The sequence below is a fragment of the Taudactylus pleione genome, unplaced genomic scaffold (genome assembly GCF_031769625.1).
Source record: "Taudactylus pleione unplaced genomic scaffold, aTauple2 ptg000556l, whole genome shotgun sequence".
In the NCBI taxonomy this organism is placed as follows: Eukaryota; Metazoa; Chordata; class Amphibia; order Anura; family Myobatrachidae; genus Taudactylus; species Taudactylus pleione.
Genome location: NW_028284958.1, coordinates 22,958,806 through 22,984,850, shown reverse-complemented (window position 1 = coordinate 22,984,850; position 26,045 = coordinate 22,958,806). Strand labels below are relative to the sequence as shown.

General features: G+C 49.7%; 1 protein-coding gene across 1 annotated transcript in view; it reads right to left on the bottom strand.

Moving 5' to 3' along the window:
• Nucleotides 1-558: 558 nt before the first annotated feature.
• DIS3L (DIS3 like exosome 3'-5' exoribonuclease) overlaps nucleotides 559-26,045 on the bottom strand; it is an 86,129-nt gene continuing 60,642 nt past the window's right edge. Inside the window, exon 17 of the mRNA XM_088452757.1 lies at nucleotides 559-1,484. Coding sequence (XP_088308883.1) covers nucleotides 1,185-1,484 — 300 coding nt within the window. The 3' untranslated portion in view covers nucleotides 559-1,184. The remainder of the gene's footprint in view (nucleotides 1,485-26,045) is intronic.

Genomic DNA, 26,045 nt, shown 5'->3' with positions numbered 1-26,045 from the left:
AAAAATCCAATAGGATATACAGTATATGTAATTGAACATAAGTCTGTTCATGTATGGTCAAAACAGGACCTAGGATTCCCTCCACTGTATCCAATGTTGGAAAGTATTAAGCAGCAGATTATTACTGAATGGTGGGCAAATTGATTCCAACACAGTCCTTAGCATCCATTACTCCTGAAGAAGCTGGGTGCTCCTTTACCCAGTGAAACGCGTTAAGGTGATTTCTCTGGAACCCTGGGATCAACTGGAGTATGATTTGGACTTTTACATCCTCTCTATGACTGAGTGCAGCGTTGGAAATATTGCAGGTGGACTACACACAGCCTATTTTGTTTGCTCCTTGGATGCTAAGAACTGTGTTGGAATCAATTTGCCCACCATTCAGTAATAATCTGCTGCTTAATACTTTCCAATATCTGATACAGTGGAGGGAATCCTAGGTCCTGTTTTGACCATACATGAACAGACCTATGTTCAATTACATATACTGTATATCCTAATGGATTTTTTATGCGAATAAGGGTGCTAGCATTTGTTTTTAGATTACATGTGGTATGGGCATATTTCTTTATGAATAAATGCAATCTAAATGTTTACATTTTTTAGACCATCCATCTTTTTACTTTAGTGCTGGTATTCCTGTGCTTTTTGCTTTTAGGAATCTTGGTAGGTCTGTTTATGTGATCATCAGTACTGTGTAAGACGCTGCAGCAGCCACATTGTGTTTTTTATTTTGTAACCAAGCTTTTCTATAGTTTTAGCTTGATACAGATGTTAGATCAGAACTATTTGATAACGTAGAGCAAATTGAGCTACTTTGAGGGGACAGGAGGAGATCCAATAGAGTAATTTCATGATAAATTCTGCACACAAACAGGAGAATAATTAAAGCATTTATTATAATTAAAAAAATTATCTAAAGTTCAAGAGAATCTATAAAATGTTCCATCCACAGCACAAGTGAGAAATGAATTCTACCACTTCTGTGTCAGAGCCTGGGGCTGCTGCGTTATGACCTAAATCTGTGTGAGGGTTGCTGTAAACATTAAAATATTTACATGAATTAAAAAAAAAAAAAATATTAAAAACAAGGAAATTGCACTAATTGTCACTTTGTAGGAATATGAAGTACATATCCACATTTACTTGCTTCCACTGTACAAATGGGCATGAAGACTGCATCACTAGTCTTCAGACACATCAAGCAGTGCCAGGTCATGCAGCTGCTGCAGTAGTGAGTACAGACTGTGGCCCTGGGTTTGTCGATACTCCTGGTGTTGTTTTTTAGCTCTCTTCTCAGCAGCCTCCTCTTCCTTTGCTAATTGAGCCTCTATTGCTGTACGCGTAACCTCCCTGACCAGGTCAGTCCGGGCAAGGCTAGAGATAGAGGGTTGTTCGTCCTGGGAAACATGAGGCTTGTTGCTAACCATCTCCAGGCGAATACTGTCTGCATGAAAACGGGAGGTTTGTGTCCGAATTCTTACCTAGCATAGAAGTATATAAAAAAAATATATATATATTTTGTTGTAAAGGAAATTAGACAATTTAGTAAGACAGAGTTGATAAGTAACTACATCATTTAGCTACCCTGACAAAATTAATTATTTTCTGAGAATCTACTAGCAAAAATCATACCTATGTGGTATCATCAGCATAAGCCCAACCAATTACCCTTTTGTACAAGTGCCATTCACAACAGGTTAATAAAAATAAATTTCTTTTTCAGGGTCCACAGGAATCCCATAGATATCCAGGCACCAAACAGCTAAAGCTTCAGCTCCCAGGATGCCTCGGATCCTCCTCCATCGATACTCCACCCCTAGCCATAGGTCTTTGGTTGTTCATTTGGTGCGGCAGGATCAAGATGAACCTTTGTAACGGGACTGCTCAGGCAGTCCTAAACTTTTATTTTAGGTTTTATTTTTAGGTTGGCAGTACTAAGCGTCTGAATTAAGACGCATATAATGCGACTCCGTCTACCTCCGCCAGGCCACAACAACAGTAACTGGGCTGGTGAGTTTGCTAGCAGCAATGCTGCGGCCCAGACGCATTGGAAATTTCCGGTAAGGCAGTTCCTCGCTGTCGAAGCTGGATAATTGGCTGAGACAAGATCAGTTTAAAATTGAATCGCAGCGACGCCATCTTGGAAATGAGATTGCAAGAAGCCATTTTGCGAATGGCCGCCTAAGCGCCATTTTAGATAAACTCACACTTTAGTACATGTGGCGATAACAAGAGATATGGTAAGAACTTACCTTTGTTATCTCTGTTTCTACGAAGTCCATAGGGTCCACAGGGTTGACCTTGGGGTATAGGTTGGGAACCAAATCCGGGCACCACGCAGTTAAAGCTTTTAGCTCCCAGGATGCACTTGGGTCCACTCTCCCTATAACCCCACCCCCAAGCCAGAGGCACCTCAGTTTGTAAGTAGCCAAAGGCCGGAGGAGGAGAAAAAAAGAGAGAGAGAAAACTGGAACACTCGATAACCATACTCACAGAAATGGGGGACGGAAAACCGGTGATCAGCCACACAGCCCATTTGAAGCCAGGTGCGTCAGGGCGGGCGCCCTGTGGACCCTATGGACCCTATGGACTTCGTAGAAACAGAGATAACAAAGGTAAGTTCTTACCATATCTCTTGTTTTCTACTTCAGGGTCCATAGGGGGTCCACAGGGTTGACCTTGGGGATGTCCCAAAGCAGTTCAAGGGAGGGGACGCTCCTGTGCTGAGAGGAGAATCCGCCGCCAAAAAGGAAGCATCCGGAGAGGCAAAGGAAACCAATGCCTAGAACCTTAAAAAGGTGTGGGCAGAAGACCACGTGGCCATCTAGCAAGGCAAAACAGCCAAGACGCCACAGCGAGCCACCCACGAGGGTTACATGGCCCGAGAAAAAACAAGCATCAACAACAGAAAGGCCTACCCATGGGTAGGCCCCTGAAGAAGACATACGAGGCCGTCCAGCCAACATTTGGCCATAGGCCGGCCATCCTTTCCTGTTAAAACCAGAAATCTCAGACCACCAATAAGGAGTCCGATTTCCGTCAGGAACTTGAACGGATCACATAAATCCACAGAGGCCGGACCACAGTCAATGAGGCCACACCAGCCGATAAGACCGGGGACTGAATGGCCTCACCATAAGTTCCAGAATAATATGGAACCTAAAAATCACTAAGAAGAAACACAGGGTGAGAGCAACTCACACCCTGACAAGATGCCCTCCAGAAGAGGGAGCCACATGAGAACGCTCCCAATTCCGACACTCACCTGGGTGATATAAACTCCCTGAGAGAAAGCCAAAGCAATAGACCATGTAATGGCAATCACAACCAGCGGTTCCATTAACTTTCCCCGGAGTCAACGAAGAACCACTACTAACTCCCAAGGAGTCCCTAGGGAGGACAAATGGAGGCATAATCCAGAAAACACTCCAAAGGATGAACTGGATACCAGAGCGGAGCAATTCCATATCTTAATCATACTGACAGTGTAGAGATCCGCACTGTCAGGAAGGCCAGGCCGAGGGTGAAACCCAAGCCAGCCGGAAGGAATGCCAGAATATCTGGAAATCCTGGACACCAGAGGATCATATCGACAGGTATAATACCATAAGAATTATGGCTGCCACAGTTTGTGGTAGGTCCCAGCAAAAACTGATCCATGTGCTCTAATCATTCCAACGATGACAAAGCCAGGGAAGCCGTAAGACCACTGTAGGGACGCAGTCAAAGACAAACGACCCAGGTCCAAGACAAACCCCAGGACCCTGAGACAACAGGTCTGGGCAGTGAAGCATCAGGAATGGAGTATCGATGGAGAGACTCCAAAAAACCAAGTACCCCTGACATCTGGGGCAATCAGGAGCCACCAGCAGGAAAGCATCTCCGTCTCGATTGAAACACTTCCCTCGAGGAAGAATGGAGACCGGAGAACACAGGTACGCAAATTGGAAGAACTACTTCACCGACAAAGAGTCACTGAAGGTTGCTTCAGAATCCCCAGAGTTGGACTGTAACACCATAGTGTGATAGAGTCAGAAGGCCATGAGGGTCACCTCAGGAGGACCCCCCCCCCCCTGCTCACCAGGAGATGAAACCTCTCTTGGGGAAGAGACTAGTCCCCTGGATGCACGTCGTGACGGCTGAGGACTCCCGCTTACCAATGGAGAGCACCTGAAATTAACACTGTCGAGATGGTCGGGAGGAGACCCTCAGACAATGTCCGAATGTATGACATACCTGACATTGCCACCCAACGAACAGTATTGCTAAAAAGGAAGCCACTGTTCTGACCCTGTCGGACTGAACTTTTTCAGGTTCACCGGGAAACAAGGGTTATGCCAGAGTGAAGGCCCAAGACAGGCTAAAGTTCCAACCAGTTAATTGACAGGGTGGAATCGACAGACATCCAACTGCACTGAAATGGATGCGAACCAGACACTGTCCTTAGCAAAGAATACCCTGGACGAGATGGCCATAGTCACCCGAAAAGGGACCGACTTGCCTCCGGGGAGAGCATCATCGTTTGAACAGTGATCAGACAGAAATAACTTGTTCCATCTGGAGATAAGCCAATTATGGAAAGGCCTGGAATGGAACTAAGCCCATTCCACCCTTCCAAAGGCAGACACTGAATAGTGGACCATGCATCCCAGAGTGTAAAGACATATGTCGACTGCGCAGACATCCATTTACTCCTAATGGAAGAGTGGAGATGCCGTCTTATGCCAGAAGAATTCTCAGATTCTGAGAATCCAGCAGGGCTCCTAGGTGAAGAATACCCAGAGAGGGATGCAGGGAGGACTTTTTCCCCATTGATTAAACGTCTGCAGGCAACCCCCCTGTCAGTCAGTCAGACCCGGCTGTAAAGTACCCCGGTGATCCTGCTAAGAGCAGGAGGCCATCCAGGTACAGGAGCATTGGGATATACTGAACAGAAGAACTGTCAGAAAATCCAAAACGCTGGTAAACCCCTGTGGGGCTGAGAGCAGTCCCAACAGGCAGAGCCCGAAAAATCGTAAGTGCTGTGATACAGCAAACCTCAGTCCATGCTGAGGTAAGGTCTCTGTAAGTACCCGTAGGCACGCGTCCTGTATATCCAGTGATACCATAAAGTCCCCAGGTTCCAAACATAGTATGATGGAGCATAGGGATTGCTTCCTGAGCCCAGGTAGCTTTAGGAACTGGTTCGGGGAATTGAGACAGAGAATAGGCCAAAGAGGACCATTCAGCCACCGCACCAGAAAGAAAGCAGAACAACCAGTCCCTCGCTGAGAAAGTGGGGATGGCCCAATTAGCTCCGCTTACCGCAACAACTGTATAGCTTTCTGGATTTGTAAGGCCCTGTTCCGAATAAGGGCCTGCGTACCATCACATGGAAATAGGCCGCCTGAGCAAAGAGAGTGCGTACCCTCCTACCCACGTAGCCGCGGCAACTAGACACTAGTACCGGGCAAACTGAGAAATCGCCATCTCCCAGTGGTAGGCCTGTCTCGTCAGGCTGACGATATATCCGTAGGTTCAGAAGCAGGATCGGCTGGCAGTCCAGGTCTGCTCGGAACTGGATATGTCGGCCCTTGTAAAGGCCGACAGTCTATGAAGAAACAGACCTTTAGGCTGACCCAGAGGACAAAAAGACTTAATAGTCTGAGGCCCCGTAGTGAGCATAGCTGACGGCGGGAAATTTGTACTGCCACTGTCAAGGTCAGGACCCAACAAGATATACCCTATAGATGGTATCTGCACCTCTGCATTCCCAGAGCGCAGCCATAGGGTATTACGGAGGATACCGTCGCAGCCGGAACTCTGAAAATTAGGAGCTGGTATCCAATATAGGCATGTCCACCTATGACAACTGCATATATTACGTGAGCAACCAAATACATTTGAACCCCAGACGTGTTGGAGGGGAAAAAACATTACAAATGCATCAGCTCAGTATGCAATAGTATTAACCAACCATGCTATCGCCATGGTAGGATGGGTAACAACCCCTGAAAGCGAGTATACTGATTTCAGGCAGAGTTACCACCTACGGATCAGAAGAATCCGACCACGCAGGAATGGGATGCGTAGTAACGTCTGTAATCCGACGAGTAACACGCCCATCCACCCCAGGAGGGGCTCATGATGACCCTCAGGGAATTTGGGACAGGAGACCAAACACTGTTGTAATACCTCATATCTGGCAACAGCCAGAGTCCCGCCATGCGATCCACCCGCTAGTCAGCAACAGGCACCCAAAAGGCACGTAATACTGAGGGTGTATGATACAGGTGCAGAATGGACCTGCTACCAGCCCTAAAACAGGGATAATAATACTTGAGATAGGCTTCCCCCCGTGTAAGAGGGAAAGAGCCCAAAACAGTATCCAGTTCACGGTAGAGCCAAGTGGGAAGTAAGCACAGGGCGTCAACCACGCCAATTTGCGTTTCATAGAAAAACGACATCCACCCAGGGTGGCTGTTGTGGTAATCCCTGCAAGGGGCATGACAGACTATTGTGGCACCAGGGGGAATTCATATACTCGAAAAACCCCTGTAGGGAGCGGTAGTCTGTGTCACAGGCGAAGAGTGCAAGAAACTGCGAGATACCCTGAGATGAAAAAGGGCAGTATGGTGAAGTAACCCCAAGTGAGGTACAACAATGGGGCCCGCCCGGCGATCCGCAATTAAGAGGATCCCGAGAAAACAAACCGCCCAAGGGGGTCGTGAAAGGGGCCGGCACCCGATGACGCCACATACAGAACCCTTTAAGAGTTAAATCCTCCGCACTAACACCTGCAGCACATGGCTTGCAGGATAGTAAAAATGGGTGCAGTATAACGCTCTATCTCCTGGTCAGACATATCTGACCAAGCCTTGTGATCAAGCAGCGCTATACTGGTCCTGACTGAAACTAAAAATTAGCTGCAGGGACCCATTTTCAGCGTATGCAACACACAGTTCCACTCAAAATATGGCAACGTGCAGCACGCAACAGTATGTGACAAACCTCACAAATATTAACAAGTATATAAATGTGAGGTCTCAGAACCACCCCAAGTACAGCTGTATTAGGGCAGATAAGGAAAGGGATAGATATACACTGACAGGTGAGAGAATAAAGTACAGTCAGCACTAGCATAAGTCACATACAATGCAGATATATACATATATACATAAACATGTCATATAATATACTGCACTATTACACTGCATGCAACTTACCCAGATTCAGTGTCTGGGAAGGCTACAGCGCTGTGTACACTGACCTGATGGTGAGGTACGCAGGGGGACTGGACCAACTGCCATCTCCAGAGATTTCTGCTGCACCACAGAGAAAATGGCCGCTGGAGACCTCAGAAGAAGCGTGGCCCGCGGAGGAAGCAGCTCAGCGACGCCAGACTATAGATACTGAAAGGCGCGCTGAGCTGAGGGGAGGAGCCTCTGTAACAGGGAAGGCTGTCTCCCCTGGCCGGCTATTAACCCCCGGGACGCCGGCTCCCTGCACCGAACACTAAGTCCCTGGTGGTCTAGTGGACACACGGGGTATGGGGGGCCCGCCGCCACTGCCGGCGCCTCCGGTCTGTCCCCAGAGACCGGAGGCACAGGACTGCATTTCAAATGCGCGGATCACCGCAAGCGGTGACCCGCGCCTTACCTGCTCCCCGTGGATCCGGCAGCAGTCCTGGGCGCCCGCAGAGTCCGGCTAGTACAGACTCTGGGGTCCCGCTGAGATCCCCAGATCTGTACTGGCGTCTCAGCGCCAGCGGGGTGACGGAGCGGCAGCTTAGACGTCCTATGGACAGTCTGACGCTGCCGCTCTGAAGAATCCAAAGGAAAAATAAAAAACTTTGTCCTTTAGAAAAAATAAAGCTTAGGGGCTGCTAATCAGCTCCCCACTGCACTAAACGGTGACCCGATTCCGGCCGGGCACCAACTTAAACTGAGGTGCCTCTGGCTTGGGGGTGGGGTTATAGGGAGAGTGGACCCAAGTGCATCCTGGGAGCTAAAAGCTTTAACTGCGTGGTGCCCGGATTTGGTTCCCAACCTATACCCCAAGGTCAACCCTGTGGACCCCCTATGGACCCTGAAGTAGAAATTACTATTAGCATCATGCGATTGCATCTTTCACCATTTCTCATATACACATTAATACGCACAATTGCGCTGTTAACTAGTCGCATATTAGTGAATGCATAAGATCCTGTATGAAAATGCTGAATATTAGCTTCATGCACATGCATCTGCCCCAAGTTAACTAGCGTCTTTACATCAAACCCCACATACTCACACATTACATATTCACATACAAGGTTCCATAAGCTTTAAGGTATAAGATTCGAGTATGCACATTTATAATAATTGTTAGGAAATAAAGATTATTTCGTAACTAAGGTTTTATACGTGATAAGTAAGCCATGTTTGGTATTTTACTGATTCGTACTCTACTCTCTCAACAGTATTCCGGTAATATCGATGGAGAGATTGCAACATGCATTTTCAACTTATGGACCGCAGAGACTTCAAGCAACAAAATGTACATTATATGAACAACTGTTAGGATTTGCATGAGGCGGGAAACCAGAGACCACCAGTTGTTAGAGGTTGGGCTGTGTCTATTTGAACCAACCTGTTAAATGCCTTATAACATATGCCCTCTCCTTTAGGACCAATGGTATTAGCAACAAACTTCTCTATTTTGTTGTTTATTCCTGGGGGGTATAAATATGTGTGCTCTGACCCTGGGTTCCTAGTCTTCGTGCTGAATGCTGATTGACGGGGGTTTCTTGCTGATGCCTACATCTGGACCAGAGAGCGCTGCGTATGTATAATTGTACTTGGGTCTGTATAATCTCTTTGCGCTAAGATTATATGAGGATCATAGCGTGTAAGTGCTGTACTTTTGCTTGAATAATACTTTGTGCTTCGGAACCACAGGTTCTAGGTCTGGAGTCTTTATTTACTGTATGACTACGTACGCAAATTAGCGTCATCCTTAGAGGTTTATAGGCAGGATATTAGACGGTATAGGCAGGGGTATATAGAGGTTCAAAGGCAGTATTGTTATAACGTGAATCACGCACGGTAGTCCTTGCTTCTGGTTTCAGAGACGCTGCAGTCAGGGCCCGGGATTGTCCGTGTCCTCACTAGACCGTCAGGGCCTTACGGTCTGGTGCCGGGAATCTGCAGCAGACGCTTCTGCTGCCACAAGGCCAGCATACTCGGCTGGTTGACACAGCTTAGGGGAGGTAGACGCTCCCCAGCAACTCCTCCCCTGACCCTGTCCCTACGAATGGTTTCACGCATCTGGGTTGCTCCACCTACCCTCCCCGTATATTTGAGACACGGTCCACTATCAGTGCGCTGCTGTAGCTGTTGGTCTCAGGAGGGTTTGGGTAAGACTCCCTGTATACCTCACCGTGGTTAAGGTATATAGGGCTCTATATCCTTCCATTCCTTGTATTTGTGTAGTTGATTTAGAGTCCATTGTAATTATATTACATATGCATTGTATGTGACTGTTTGCTAGCTGCTGTTGAATCTGTCTTATTTCTGTCTGTCAATTATAACAATTTTTTTTCTCTCCAGTCTATTGGGGTGGAGTTTTTTTTTTTTTTTAGTACTTCACATTAATTTAAGATTTTGTGAAGGATGTCACATAGCATTGCATTTTATTACCTTTATTAAACATGTCAAAAGATAAAGGGAAACAGGAGGGGGAGCCCCCTGTGCTGATTTCATGTTTGGCTTATGTGTCCTCTCAGGATGTAAAGGATGAGTTGTGTGTTGTCTTTTTATACAGCGCCACCTCACCAGTCCAGTTGACCTGTCCCTGGACAAAAGCCTTCTTGGGTAGCCTCTTTGTCCCAGGTAATGAAGCAGTTTGTGAATAGCATGGCTGCTCCCACTATGCCTCCTTGGATGAGGTGGCCCCAGTATGCCATGTTTGCACCTCCTATGCATCCTTCTTGGAAGGATGTTTATGGGCATTCTGGTCAGAGTATGGCACCATCTAATGTTGAAAGCAGACCGGTAGTTACTAAGCCCAAGTCTTATTATCAGTCTGCTCAACATATGGATTCATAGTGTTCCCTCTAGCTCCGGCGGCAGGCAGGGCGCCGGAGCTAGAGAGGGCAATGTTGTGCGCGCGCCGAAGTCGCGCGCGCGTCCGAAAAGGGGGCGTGGTTACGAAAAGGGGGCGTGTCTATAAGACGCACCCCCCTTTTCGTCATACTTGGGGGCGTGCCCGGCGCTTACGGACATGCCGGGCAGCCCAAGCGCTGCAGAAAGGGAGAATAGACGCCGGGCGCATGCGCCCGGCATCTATTCCCCGGCGGTGACCGGGTCATCGCATGTTTGTCCACCCGCGGGACACTGCGTCCCGCGGGTGAGAACGGCTCCCGCAGGCTGTTAGGGCCTTGCGCTTTTTGCCCTCCTCCTGGAGGGCAGGGTGCTTTTTGCCCTTCAGAAGGAGGGCAGGGCGCCGCGCCCCGCTAAAACAGCCTAGCGGGAACACTAGATTCAGACACATCATCAGAGGAATCATGATGTGCAAGGCTCCTCTCCAGGGTATAGCTCGGGAGAGGAGGACCATCCATCCATCCATCCATCCACAGTGGATGTTCCTTCTTTGGTGACGGCGTTTAAATCAGTCCTAGATATTCAGGATGATGAACCAGCTCATAGTAAGAAGGCTCCAATGTTTATTCACCACCTTCAGGTGGTAAAAACGGAATTTCCTGTATCTGTACAGCTCACTGAGCTTATGGATGAGGCATTGGGTAACCTAGATAAACGATTTTGTGAATATAAGAATAACATTGTTGTATCCTTTCCCAGCTTCTGTATGTACTAAGCAGGAGGTATCTCCTACTGTGGATGCTCATGTAAGCATTTAATCAGAAATGCTACATTGCCTATTCCATCAGCATCTTCTCTGAAGTATTCCACAGATAGAAAAATGTAAGCATGTCTTAAGCCAATATTTCTACTTCAGGGTCCATAGGGTATCCACAGGATACCTTGGGGTATAGGTGTGACGTCAGTCGCAGGGCACCAAAGAGTTAAGCTTTCAGCCTCCCAGGATGCACTAGGTCCCCCTCCTATACCCCGCCCCCGGGCCAAGGCACCTCAGTTTAGTTTGGTGCCCGGCCGGAGTCGGGTGCACCTGTTGGAGTGGGGGCTAGAAGAGCCCCTGAAGCTTATTCTTCATGCAGCTGTGGCTGCACAACTGGATGTACAGCATGGACAGTCAGTCCTGACGTCCATGCTGTCTTCCCTACACCCCGCCGGTACCAGAACGCCGGTACTGATCCGGGGATGCTGGTGGGCGTCTGGGGTCACAGCTAGCGGTGACCCCAGATGCTCCGGACCATGGCCGGATTCAAGGGGGACAGAGGTAAGCAGCGGGGTCCCGCGGTGGGTCCCTGCTGATCACATGGTCCTAAGTCCCCAGGCAGGGGGCTCCCTGGGGACTGGCTGCAGCGTGGAGCCAGGCGACCAACCTGCGCTTCCACTACCCCCTGGGACAGCGGACCGCAGCAGAGCGGTAGCGCTGCGGCGTCCCAGGGGTTAAATGCATGCCAGGGGAGCGCGCCTTCCCTGTCTCACAGCCGGCGCCTCCCCCGCTGCACACAGCCCTCTCTGCATGCTGCCGACTGGTCCTGTGGCAGCGCTCCTCCCCCAGGCCAGCCTCCTCTCTGCTCCTCGGCGGCCATCTTCTCCAGAACGCATGGTGAACGCTGCTGGAAGCGCTGGATGGAAGCATCGTGGTCTGGGTCCCCCCGCATACCTCTCCTCCGCTGTGGTCAGGTCTGTGTATGCAGCGCTGTGTCCTACCAGGCCCTGTGTCTGTGTAGTTGAGTGATCAGCGCTGTTAGTGCAGGAATTGTTATTTCTCTGCATTGTATGTGACTGTGCTAGCGCTGCTGCCTGTAATCTTTTCTTCATCTAAACTGTCAGCTTTATTACTGTCCCTGTTCTTTCTGCTAAAGCCCTTGCGGTGCGGTGCTGCAGGGTGGTCTCTCGCCTATTTAATACTTAATTGGTGAGAGAGGTCACATACGTGGTGCCATCATGTCTGAAAGTGATTTTCCCCTCCGGCTACAGTGTACCACGTGCAAAGTACCGTTAGCGGAGGGGGAGGGTAGCGCGGAGGGCCTTTGCCGGCAGTGTTTGTCCATGGCGCGGCCTATTACGGTTACAGCACCGGTACAGGAGCCGCCCTGGGCTTGTTTCGCTCAGGCGTTAACAGCTTTAGTGGGCCAGTTAGCTCCGCAGCCCGCGTTTACTCCGATGGGTTTGTCCCAGCAGTCTGTGGTGTCGTCACCCATGCAGGGGTTCCCACGACAATTGGTGGTACCCCACAGTCTCCCTATTTCCCCGCTCCCGGGTTCTCAGGAGCCAGCGTGGGTTAACTCCCTGACGAGTTCTGTACAGCACTTGTCGGATGTGTTGCAAGGGGAGTCTGTGATGCGGTCTCATAAAAGGCCGGTGGCGTCTCTGTCCGCTCCTTATGAGGATGACGAAGGGACGTCTGATGATGGGGAGATTCTAGATCCTTACGATCAGGAACCTCTCCATACTAAGGACGCTGATGCTAAGTCCAAAGTATATATTCCTGGACTTATTCGGGCGGTCCGCACAGCCTTGGTGATTGAGGACGAAGTTCCCCCAGCGGCTAAATCTAAGTATGCCTTTTTCAAAGATGTGAAGGGCGATGCCACAGTCTTTCCTCTTTCGGGTCAGTTGGTGGACCATTTAGAGGAGGCGTGGAAACAACCTGGCAAAAGATAACAGCCGCAGAGACGCCTGGCGGTGGCTTATCCGTTCGCGGATAATTATTTTGCGAAGTGGGAATCCCCTCCACAGGTGGATTCTCACGTGACCCGTCTTGTCCGTAGTGCCACATTGCCGATGCCATCCATGTCCTCCCTTAAGGATGCTACGGACCGCAAGGTAGAAATCTGCCTGAAGTCCGCTTATTCCCTTGCAGGGGGGGCAGCACGGCCGGCTATGGCCATTTGCTGGGTTGCCAGAGCGATGGAGCGCTGGGCGGATTCATTAGAGGCTTCTTTTGAATCCGACTGTCCGGCCGATCAGGCGGAGTTGATTGGCAATCTCCGTGATTCGGCCACCTACATCAACGAGGCGGCTCTAGACATTAGTACTCTGGTGTCTAGAATTTCTTCAGCAGCGGTAGCTGCTCGTCGCACCTTGTGGCTGCGATCCTGGAAGGCGGACGCAGATTCCAAGAAAGGTCTGGAAGCGTTGCCGTTTACCGGAGAAGTTCTCTTCGGTCCGGATATGGATAAGATTGTGGCCACGCTGGCGGCAGCCAAATCTGCCTGTCTCCCGTCGGCCGCTGCTCCTTCTGGTTCGGGACCATCGTCCTTTCGGTCATCTAGGGCCCAGGGCAGGCCCAAACCACAGTCGTTTCCTCGACAGGCTGGCCCTAAGAAATCGGTCAAGCCCCGGAAGCAGGCATGGAGTACCAGACGTCCGGCCCCCAAGCCAGATGACAAGCCTGCGGCCTGACGGTCCGGGCCTCCCTTTGGGGGATCCCAGGGTGGGAGGCCGCCTGCTACAGTTCGCCCAGTGTTGGTCGACCACTACGACAGACACTTGGGTTCTGGAGGTGGTTTCTCACGGATACGCCCTCTCCTTCCGGCACAGACCCCCGGCTCGCTTCTTCACCACGGGTCTCCCATCAGACCGGAACAAGGCTACGGAGCTGCGGAAGGTATTGCACACTATGCTCCAGGCTGGAGTTATAGTGGCGGTTCCATTCTCTCAGAGGGGCCAGGGTTTCTATTCAAATCTATTTTTGGTACAGAAACCCAATGGGTCATATCGTCCGATTCTCAACCTCAAAGCACTCAACAAGTCTTTGCGGGTCCCGAAGTTTCGGATGGAGACCCTACGGTCCATCATTCTGGCGCTGGAACCTGGGGACTACTTGGTGTCATTGGACATACAGGACGCTTACCTGCATGTCCCTATTCTTTGGCGCCATCAACAGTTCCTCAGGTTCGCAATCAGCAGCGACCACTTCCAGTTTCGGGCGTTACCTTTTGGCCTGGCAACAGCACCACGTGTTTTCACCAAGGTGATGGCGGTCATGGCGGCTTCTCTGCGGCTGCAGGGAGTCCGCATGTTGCCGTATTTGGACGACCTGTTATTGGTGGCAGGATCTCCAGAGCTCCTGTTACGCCACTTGGACCTGACCATTGCACTGCTGCAACGGCACGGCTGGCTAATCAACTGGCAGAAGTCCACTCTAATCCCGTCTCGGAGGATTCTGCATCTTGGAGCCTTATTGGACTCGGGACAGCAAAGGATCTTCGTGACGGAGGACAAGATCTCTGCTTTACAGTCAAGGGTGCGCAGTTGTCTGCACAGCCGCCGGGTGTCCTTACACTCGGCGATGAGGTTACTGGGCTCCATGGTGTCGGTGTTCGACATGGTGGAATACGCCCAGTTTCACTCCAGACCTCTGCAGCACCTGATCCTGTCCAAGTGGAACGGGCTGACTCAGTCTCTGAAGTCCCAGACGATTGTGCTCACCCAGGAGGTTCGCCTGTCCCTTACGTGGTGGTTACAGACGACCCACCTCAACAAGGGACGTCCGTTCTGGGTTCCAAATTGGGTCCTGTTGACAACGGACGCCAGTCTTCGGGGCTGGGGAGCAGTTTCGGGTCCACACTTGTTCCAGGGCAGGTGGACGCCGACAGAAGCGGAGCTTCCAATAAATATCTTGGAACTCCTTGCGGTCTTCAATGCTCTCCAGCAGGCACAGCGGTTTCTCCAGGGTCGCCCGGTGCAGGTCCAGTCGGACAACGCTACCACCGTGGCCTACATAAACAGGCAAGGAGGAACTCGCAGTCGGGCGGCTCTCGTAGAGGTCTCTCGGATCCTGGTTTGGGCGGAGCGCAATCTTTCGGCCATATCAGCGGTCTTCATCCCGGGAGTGCTCAATTGGGAGGCGGACTTTCTAAGTCGCCAGGACGTTCATCCGGGGGAATGGTCCCTGCACCCGGACGTTTTTCAACTACTGGTGGACAGGTGGGGTCTTCCAGAAATCGACCTCATGGCGTCCCGGCACAACAACAAGTTGCCGGTGTACGGGTCTCGCACAAGAGACGAAGGGGCGTCTCTGGTGGATGCTCTGTCCGTCCGGTGGACGTTCCGGTTCGCATACCTGTTCCCTCCGGTCTCCCTTCTTCCACGGGTAATCCGGAAATTCAAACAGGAAGGAGGGACGCTCCTGTTGATAGCTCCCGCGTGGCCCAGACGGCACTGGTTCTCAGACCTTCAGGGTCTGTCCGTGGACATTCCTCTGCGGTTGCCGCTACGACCGGACCTTCTGTCTCAGGGTCCTTGCCTTCACCCGGACCTGACTCGGCTGTCTTTGACGGCGTGGCTGTTGAGACGGCCATGCTGAGGTCCCGGGGGTTTTCCAGCTCTGTGGTGCGTACCATGTTGCGAGCTCGGAAACCGTCTTCCGCGAGGATATACCATCGCGTGTGGCATACGTTCTTCCAGTGGTGTCGACCGAGAGGTTATGCACCGCGGGAGTTTCGTCTGTCTCGGATTCTCGCCTTCCTGCAAGCGGGACTAGATCATGGGCTTCGCCTTGCTTCTTTGAAGGTACAGGTTTCGGCCCTATCTGTCTGGTTTCACCGTAGGATTGCTACAATCCCGGATGTGCGCACCTTTATGCAGGGTGTTCTCCGCATTCAGCCGCCCTTTGTTCCACCTGTGGCGCCTTGGGATTTGGCTGTGGTCCTGAGGGCTCTCCAAGGACCGCCGTTTGAACCACTGGGCTCAGTGGATCTTAAATGGCTAACAGCTAAGACTGTTTTCCTTCTGGCCATTGCTTCGGCCAGACGTGTTTCTGAGTTAGGGGCTCTTTCTTGTAGACCCCCTTTCTTGGTTTTTTATGGGAACAGGGCAGTGCTCCGCACTCGGCCCGAGTTTCTTCCCAAAGTTGTTTCCCAGTTTCATATTAACGAGGAAATAGTTGTTCCGGCCTTTAACTCACCGGGTCTTTCCGTGGGTGAGGCCTCTTTGGATGTTGTGCGGGCCTTAAGGACTTATGTTGACCGCACTTCTTCGTTTAGGAAGTCGGACGCTTTGTTTGTCCTCTTTGGCTTCCGTAAAAAGGGTTGGCCTGCTTCAAAGCAAACTTTGGCAGCCTGGATCCGTATGGCTATTTCTGAAGCTTATCTTCATGAAGGCCTACCGGTCCCTCCTTCTCTGAAGGCTCATTCCACTAGGTCTGTGGGTCCTTCCTGGGCAGCTCGACGTGGTGCCTCGGCAGTTCAGATCTGCAAGGCTGCTACGTGGTCTTCTGTCCATACCTTCGTGAGGTATTACAGGTTTGACACCTTCGCCTCTCAGGATGCTTCCTTCGGGCGGCGGATTCTCCTTTCTGCACAGGAGCGTCCCCACCCTTAAAGGATACTGCTTTGGGACATCCCCAAGGTATCCTGTGGATACCCTATGGACCTGAAGTAGAAAATATGAGATATGGTAAGAACTTACCCTTGTTATCTCTATTTCTACGAAGTCCATAGGGTTCCACAGGACTCCCGCCCTGTCGCACCTGTGCTGCAGATGGGCTTTGCTCTGGTCACCGGTTTTCCGTCTCCCTCTGGTGAGAATGTGATTCTTGTATGTGTCCAGATCTTTGTTCTCTCTCTTCCTTCTCCTCCTCCGGCCTATGGCTTGGTAACTAACTGAGGTGCCTTGGCCCGGGGGCGGGGTATAGGAGGGGGACCTAGTGCATCCTGGGAGGCTGAAAGCTTAACTCTTTAGTGCCCTGCGACTGACGTCACACCTATACCCCAAGGTATCCTGTGGAACCCTATGGACTTCGTAGAAATAGAGATAACAAGGGTAAGTTCTTACCATATCTCATATTTTTCATCATCTGGGGCTGTTACTCGTCCAGCTATGGCAGGAGCCTGGGTAGCCAAAGCTGTTGAAAAATTGATGGAGGCATTGGAAGATTCACTACCAGATGCTACCAGAGAACAGATGATGTACATCTCCCACATACGGGAAGGGGGTTCCTATATGGGAGCAGCTGCAGTAAATGCTGGAATTTTAGCTTCTAAAGCATCAGCAGCTTCAACAGTGGCACGCAGGGCCCTTTGGTTAAGATCCTGGAAAGCTGATACAGGATCAAAGAGAGCGTTGGAAGTCTTACCTTTCTATGGAAAGGTACTTTTTGGAGCACAGTTGGATAAAATAATAGCTTCTCTGGCAGCTTCAAAATCAGCAGATCTGCCATCTACGTCGACTATAAAGTCTAGGTAGGTTTCTTTTCGGTCCTTCCGTCCTCAGGGACGAGTAAGGGAACAGTCTTCCTCTAGGCCGACTAGTTTTTGCAAGGCGACAAACGAAGAGGTCTGGCCCAGCATGACGTCCAGCTTCTAAACCAGACAACAAACCCTCAGCCTGATGGGGCGGGTCTCCTTCTGGGGGATCCCAGGGTAGGAGGCCTACTTCAGTTTGCAGATTATTGGCATCAAACAGATGCCTGGGTCCGAGAAGTGGTCTCTCAGGGGTATGCCCTCACCTTCCGTAGGCATCCTTCCCAGAAGTTTTTTTTGCACAGATCATCAGATGCGGCCAAGGCCTTGGCCTGTCAGGAAGCCATTCACTCCCTGCTGCAGGCTGGGGTATTAGTCCCAGTTCCTGTGTCACAACAAGGAAGGGGTTATTATTCCAATTATTTCTGGTTCAGAAACCGAATGGGGCCTATCACCCTGTACCAAATCTAAAAACCATCAACAGGTTTATCCATGTACCCAAGTTTTGTATGGAAACTCAACGGTCAATTATTTTGGCAATGGAGCCAGGGGATAACATGGTTTCCCTGGATATTCAGGATGCATATCTGCATGTCCCTTTTATACCACCCCACAACAATTTTTACGGTTTGCTGTCATTCAGCAACATTCCCACTTTCAGGCTCTACCCTTTGGCCTATGTACCGCTCCCTGGGTATTTACCAACATAATGGCGGTCATGACGGCCTCTCTCATATCTGGACAACCTTCTAATATTGGCACAGACTCCAGTTGTTTTACAAAGCCATCTTCAACAGACCATATCCTGCCTACGAAAGCACGTCTGGATAATCAATTGGAAGAAATCCTCCCTTTCTCCAACAGAGCAGATGGGTACATCTGGGAGCATTGCTGGATTCTCTGGCACAAACTGTGTTTCTGCCAGAGGACAAGATTGTGGCCCTGTCATTGCGAATAAGCAAGCGCAGGGTATCCATTCTATTAGCAATGCAGGTCCTGGGATCAATGGTATCCACCTTCGATATGGTGGGGTATGCTCAGTTCCATTCTAGGCCTCTGCAGAAGTTTATTCTCTTCAAGTGGAAAGGACAGTATCATCTAATAAGGTCTCAGAGTATCAGTCTCACTCCACAGGTTCGTCACTCTCTCCTCTGGTGGCTGAAAAAGGATCATCTGAACAAAGGATGCCCATACAGGATTCCAAATTGGGTGCTTCTCACCACAGACGCGTGTTTTCACAGATGAGGGGCAATGACAGTTTTCAGGGAAGATGGACAAATCAGAAGTTATCTGCCAATAAACATTCTGAAACTGCGAGCAGTGTACAAGGCACTTATCATGGCACAGGACCTGCTCCAGGGCAGGCCGGTCCAGATTCAGTTCGACAATGCAACTACAGTGGCCTACTTCAATCATCAGTGAGGCACGAGTAGTTACGCAGCCATGAAAGAATTGACAAAGGTTCTGATTTGGGCAGATCATCTTCCAGCCATCTCAGAAATATTCATACCGGGAGTACTCAATTGGGAAGCAGACTTCCTAAGTCACCAGGACATACATCCTGGAGAGTGGACTCTCCATCCAGGAGTGTTTCAGCTCCTGGTAAACAAATGGGGTCTACCAGAGAGATCTCATGGCGTCACATCGCAACCACAAAAGGTTCCCAGGTACGGGTCCAGGTCCAGAGACTCAGCAGCAGCTTTCGTGGACGCACTGGTAGTAAGATGGGACTTCAAACTGGCTTAGCTCTTTCTGCCGATTTCTCTCCTCCCAGGAGTTCTCAGGAAATTCAAGCAGGAAGGCGGAACAGTAATACTGGTGGCTCTGGCTTGGCCCAGACGCCATTGGTTCACCGACATACATAATCTGTCAATACACAGTCCATAGCCTCTTCCTCTATGGCAGGAGTCCCTGCCAGCCTCCAGACTTCCCTCGTCTGGCTTTGACGGCGTGGCTCTTGAATCTTCCATCCTAAGAGCAAAAGGTTTTTCCAGTTTTGTAATTCAGACGATGCTTAGGGCACGGAAGCCTGCCTCTGCCTGCAACTATTACAGAGTTTGGCATTCTTTTGGTCAATGGTGTTTCCATAGGAAGTATCATCCTAAGGTGTTCAGGATTTCCAGGGTACTGGCTTTTCTTCAGGCGGGGTTAGACAGTGGTCTCCGCCTGGCCACTTTTAGAGTGCAGGTTTCTGCACTGTCAGTCTGGTTCCAGAGGAAGATTGCCTCATTAACAGATGTTAGAATTTTTTGCCAAGGAGTTCTGCGAGTTCAGCCTCCTTTTGTTCAACTGGTAGCATTGTGGGATTCTTCTTTGGTTCTTAAGGGGCTACAAGCTCCCCCATTTGAACCTCTAGACCAGGGGTCTTCAAACTTGGCCCTCCAGCTGCTGTGGAACTACACATCCCAGCAAGCACTGCCACCTTTTTGATATAACAGCATGCTAAAACTATGTGCAGTGCATGCTGGGATGTGTAGTTCCACAGCATCTGGAGGGCCAAGTTTGAAGACCCCTGCTCTAGACTCTGTAGCTTTGAAGTGGTTGACAGCGAAGACACTTTTTCTTCTCGCTCTCTCTTCTGCTTGCAGAGTCTCTGATTTGGCAGCACTTTCTTGGCGCTCCCCATTTTTGATTTTTCACCAGGATAAAGCTGTTCTTCGTACAAGGGAGAGTTACCTTCCTAAGGTAGTGTTCCGTTTTCATTTAAATGCAGAAACACTAGTTCCAGCTTTTCAGGCTCCAGATCTTTCTGTAGGTGAAGACTCCCTGGATGTAGTTTGTGCTCTCAGTGTTTATATGGAGCGTACAAACTCTTAGAAAATCAGATACTCTTTTTGTATTCTATAGTTCTCACAAACGAGGATGGCCAGCTAATAAGCAGATGCTAGCGAGATGGGTACGCATGACTCTCTCTCAGGTGTACACACCGGCTGATCTCCCTGTCCCAAGCACAGTGACGGCACATTCTACTCGGTCTGTAGGGCCATCGTGGGCTTTTAGACGTGGTGCCTCTGCTGAACAATTGTGCAAGGCTGCCACGTCGCCTCTGTCCACACTTTTCTTAGGTTCTATGCCTTTGATACTTTTGCCTCTCAGGATGCTTCCTTTGGGTGAGGAGTTCTCCTTTCTGCTCAGGAGAGTCCCCCATCCTAGGGGAACTGCTTTAGGACATCCCCATGGTATCCCTATGGACCCTGAAGAAGAAAATTAAGAGTTATGGTAAACTTCTCTAGAGAGTTCCTTTAGTTCGAGGTCCACAGGGCACCCACCCTGACGCACCTTGCTGCATGGGTAATTTTTTCTTTCGGTCACAGATTCTCTCATTTTGTTTAAGTGTTTCTGGTGTACGATTACTCTTCCTTCTCTTGCCTTAAGACTTGTTAACTAAACTGAAGGCCTATGGCTAGGGGCAGGGTATATATGGAGGAGGATCTGAGGCATCCGGGGAGCTGAAGCTTTAGCTGTTTGGAGTCTGTTTTAAGACTTTGCAATTGTCTCATATTTCCAGCTATGCACCCAATCATGACCTAGTTTTTAATCCTCTTTTATACCCTTTGTTCCATTGTAAATAAAAATGAAATATCAAAACTTCAGTAAGTAGAAAATAACATTGGAATGCTTTATTACTGTATACAAAACTAAAAGAACGGATTGCAACAGTAGTGGAACTATTGAGCAAAGAAGACACCTGCATTTGGCTAAGATTTGAGTTATGTCATTGGATTAAAATAGAGATAGCTCCATTCAATTCAAAGTTTCAGAGGAAGGTAAAACAATGCTCCGTGTTTGAAAGTTGTCAAATCAATATCCCAAACTTTTGCCTCTACTCATTAGAGCTACAATCCCAATCTGTATAGTTAGACTTTCTCCCATATGCAAATTATGGCCTATTATCTTCTGGCTGGTCCTCGATCCGTAAAAGTTATTTAAACAAATCCTTGTATTAACTGCAAATATTTTTATACACATTAATTAGGGCACCTGCAGTAAACCTGTACTATAAAACGTCACTTTTATTCAATGTTCATATGAAATTGTTAGTAGTGACTTGGCGAAATAGAAAAAAAATGTGGCTGTAAGAATTAGTGTGACGTAACAGAAAAGGTTTGCTCCTGCTTAGCTTGTGAATGGGTTTGGTACGGGTGTTCCAGGCACTCAGAATCCCAACACCGGCATCCCATCAGGGTTAACATACTGACAAAGGCCGGTAAGTACCCTAACCCAACCCCTAACCTCCCCTAGCCCCACTACTTACCGCCCGGATTCTGACTGGTGCCAGCATTCTGAGTGCCGTAATCCCGACAGCCGGCATTTCAACTACCTCCCTTGTGAATAATTCCTGTGTTACCGGTTAGGAGCACATCACACACATCCACTAGCCTCACCTCAATTAGAACACATTCCATAAAGTGTGTAATGTATCCCCTGGAAAATTGTGGATAATCTCGTTTGCCAGTAAGTGTTATGGAGTTTAGACTTGTAATTCAGTTTTGATGAGGTCAGTAATCGTAAATATATAGCGACAATTCAGTAGTATGAGATTTTATGGTCTCGGTTTAGTGGTGGGAGGATGTTAATGGGGCCATATGGCGCACACCATATGATATATTGGGCGTACTTGCGATATGCAATGGATTGCAACAAACAAATCGTATAGTATGTAAACCCCTCCCCCAAAATTATCATTTGAAGAACTGAGTAGTGGAATCTTCCCATTTCATGTACTGCACATCAGATGGGAAGATGCCACGGACAATACAGTGTTGTTAGATTAAGCATGTAACTTACATTGCATCGCCGCCACATGGGTGTGTACCCATCCTTAGAGTAAAGAAACCTAATCTCCATGGTGAAAGTCTTTTCTCTGCATGGTCCATGATGCATGAAGTTAATTAAACAAATCTTTGAATTGACCGCAAATATTTTTCTGGTTATCCATAGGGGACACAGGCTTCAACACTGAGTATAGGTAGCTGTGCGTCTGGGCACCTAATAATTAAGTTCCTCTCCCCAGCAGCCCAGGCTCCCTATACCCCACCCCCAAACCAAAAGACCAGATTCGTTTGGTGCCTGCAAGGAGCAGGCACTGTTTTACAGGGGCTGCTTTTAAAAGAAGGGAGACCACCGGCGGTGCTGGCAGTTGGGGCCCAGGTGGTCTACACACCCCCTCTAGAACCCCAGGGCAGCTTCTAGGCAACAGGGCACTACAAATTGTGGTGGTCATTGCCCTGAGTTCCATGCCAGAAGGGGGAGGTGGGCTTTCCCTGTTAGCCCCTTCCCCACCCCTGGACACGTTCCCTCACAGCAGGCATCCCACCACAGGATTCACTCCACAGCCATTTTATGAACTGCCTGCCACAGCACCACTTCAGAGAGCAACCCGGGCTCCTTGTCTCCCTGTATACCTCACGCTCCTGGTCAGGTTATACATTCAGCTCGTCCCGTTCCTGTTGGGGTTTGGTTTGTTGAGCACTATTAGCCCATTTATTTCATTGCATTGAATGTTCTGTATGACCGTAGTAAGTGTCTCCTATTTCTCATCTGTGTGTACCTTTCGTTGGTTGTATTATATTACTGATTACACTAAAGTGAACACCGATTTCTCTATTGGCATTCACAAATTTATATCACTTTTTACATTGTCCCACTTGTTTGATACTAGCTGAAGTACCCGGCGTTGCTCGGGTTTAAAACTTCATGTTATTAAGTTAGGCATCCCAGACCAATTGCCACTCCTCGGTGAAGTAGTCATCCAAATTCATCCAGTGGAAGGCCCAGACCAGGCTCCCTGGGTCAAAGGCCCTCATTCAGAGGCGCTCGCAAGAAGAGAGCGCTCGTTCTGAATGAGGACGGTCGCTTCTATGTTTAAGTGCGGCCTCCTGGTCGCTAGCTAAGCTGTGGGTTACCACCCACAGCTTAGCAACTGACCAGGGTGATGTCGCGATGGTCGCGACCATCGGGGCTTGCGACGAGACCCTAAGGTTGGGCCTCGGCAGCCGCAAGCCCCAGGGAGCTTCCTGCTCTGATCGAGCAGGAAGCTCCCCACTGACTTCCTCAAGGAACGCCTCAGTTTGTGAAACCACCTCCCCACCCCGCCTACAAAACGGGCCGAGCTGTCGATCAACATCGACACCCGGCCCTTTTGTAGTGCGCTCCGGAGCGAGAGAGTTTCTCTCTCGCTCCTGGGCTTACGCACGCGCAGTGCGGCCGCTTACGCATGTGCAGGGCCTAACCATCGACCCGGTTGTGAGTGCTCAGCGCTTGCGACCGGGTCTGAATGAGACCCAAAGTTCTGGCCAACGGGAGATCTGACCAGGTTCTTAACTCCCCTAAAACCAGGCCAGGATCCAACTGGACCACCTCGCATTGGCTTCATCCCAATCGGTGCAGGGGTGTCCGAATGCATAACCAAACAGCAAAACAGACTAATTCATTTTATATAGAAGTTTAGCAACTTTTGTGTGTGGGGACATCCTAGGATTTTTGTTAAAATGTTTCAATGTTAACCAGGTAGTGGGGCGCTCCAGTGTTGTGTAACTGTAGCACCTGTGCTTAAGTGCTTTCGCATCAGGTTCAGGACAACGATGGTCTCTGTGTCTAGTGTTACACCGCTACACAGCAGGAGGTCCCTTCGGCCACAGCTTCCAATCAGGAGCCAGAGTGGACTTTAACAGGTGCTGCAGTTGGTTAATTAGTTGGCCACCCCCAGGCCTGCTAGTCTACCTGCAGACGCGGGCCAGTTCGCCAGTGTTCTTCCTACTCAGTGATTCGCAGCCTGCCCCTGTAGAACCACCATGGATGCAGTCCTTCATTCAGTCAGTGCAGGATCTGGGCAGGTGTTGACATCTCTCCAACAGATGCTAGACAAGGACTGCCCATCAAACACATGCCTACCAGACATTACAGCTCTACACCGCTCTCGAATTATGACTCAGAGGTTCCCTCAGATTACGATGATAATGTCTCCATTACCTCACATGTTGAGGCCTCCTCTATTCCAGAGGATTCCCTACCACCGGTGGATGTTGAGGTCCTTATCAAGACAGTTACATCTGCACTTTTAATCAAGGGCTCTGAGCAGACATTATGTCAGATACCCTGGTATTTATAGTCTGAAAAAGGGAGGAGCTGAGTTCCCTCCTTCTACTCAGCTTGAGGTCCTCCTAAGAGGCTTGGGCTCACCCTAACAATCGCTTCCAAGTCTTTAAGAGCATTGCTGCCTTTTATCTGCTACCTGCTGTGGATAGAGCCAAATGAGACCCTCCGGTAGATGCTCACATCACCCAGCTAGTCAAATCCACTACCCTTCCCATCCCTAACACGGCCTCCCTTAAGGTTCCGACTGATAGGAAGTTAGAGCTTCCCTTAAACCGATTTTCTGTAATGCTGGATCTATTGGACATCCAATTCGCTTTGGTGGCAAGATTGCGACTACGGATGCCAAGTCCAAGACGGATTTTCCTACCTTCTGTGGCAGCCCCTAGGTCACAAATTTATAATTTTCACTTCTTTTGTCTGCAAGGTAAGGGCAAGGGCTAATCTTTCTCTAGGTTCTTCCACTTAGGGCTCCAAGTCCAGAGGAAAACAGACCTGGTCCACCACACATCCTTCTACCTACCAAGCCGGCCCGGCAAGCCCACAGCATGATGGGGCCATCCCCCATCTGGGTAGCCTCAGCATGGGAGGCAGACATCTTCTCTTCTCCGATGCATGGATGGCGACCACGACATATACCTGGGTAAGAAGGGTGGTTTCCCAGAGCTACCCCCTCCAGCCCAGTTTTTTTCTGCAGGCCTTTCAGTAGATCCAGGAAAGCAGAAGCACTTGTCCCTTCTGGCCTCCAAAGTCATTGTTCCAGTTTCCCAGTACCAGAGGGGCTCAGGTTTCCCGAAGTCGCTCAACAGGTTTCCCGAAGTCGCTCAACAGGTATTCCCAAGTTCCACATGGAGTCTCTGCGCTCCATCATTCTGGCTCTGGACTGGGGGACTTCATGGCCTCCCTAGGTATCCAGGATGCCTATTTACGTGTTCCCATCAGAGTCTGTTACCAGCACTTCCTCCTTCTCCTGGCCCATTCACCGGAAGTGCTACAGGAGCACATTAGTCTCACAATAGACCTACTACAGGCTCACAGGTGGATCATCAATTGCCTAAAATCCACCTTGATTCCATCTCAAGAAATGCTACATTTTGGGAGCCTTACTGAATTCCAGGGTCCAGCGGGTATTTCTTCCCTTTGACTACCAGTATTTTAAACTGTATGCGGCAATGTCAAGTCTTGGTCCACACTTGTATGCAGGTCCTGGACTCTCTAATCTCCACCATCGACATGGGGGATTATGCCCAGTTTTATTCCCGTCCATTACAATTGGAGATTCTGGCCAGATGGAACAAGTCCCATCTGCATCTCAAGTTGCAGACGATCATTCGCTCTCCAGAAGTCAGTCACTCCCTCTGGTGGCTCCATCAGTCCCACCTAGACAAAGGCTGCTCCTGCTCATTACCGACGCAAGTCTTTGGGGGTGGGGGGTGGTGACTGGTCATCAGACTTTTTATGGTCAGTGGACGGCTCAGGAGAGCTGGCTGCCCATCAATATTCTGGAACTCCAAGCAATGCACAGAGCTCTTTGACTGGCAGAGTCCTTCCTCCTGCATAGACTGGTCAAAGCACAGTCGGGCAATGCAATAGCCGCCGCCTACATAAACCATCAGGGCGGTGTTCGCAGCAGTGCCCTGAAGGATAG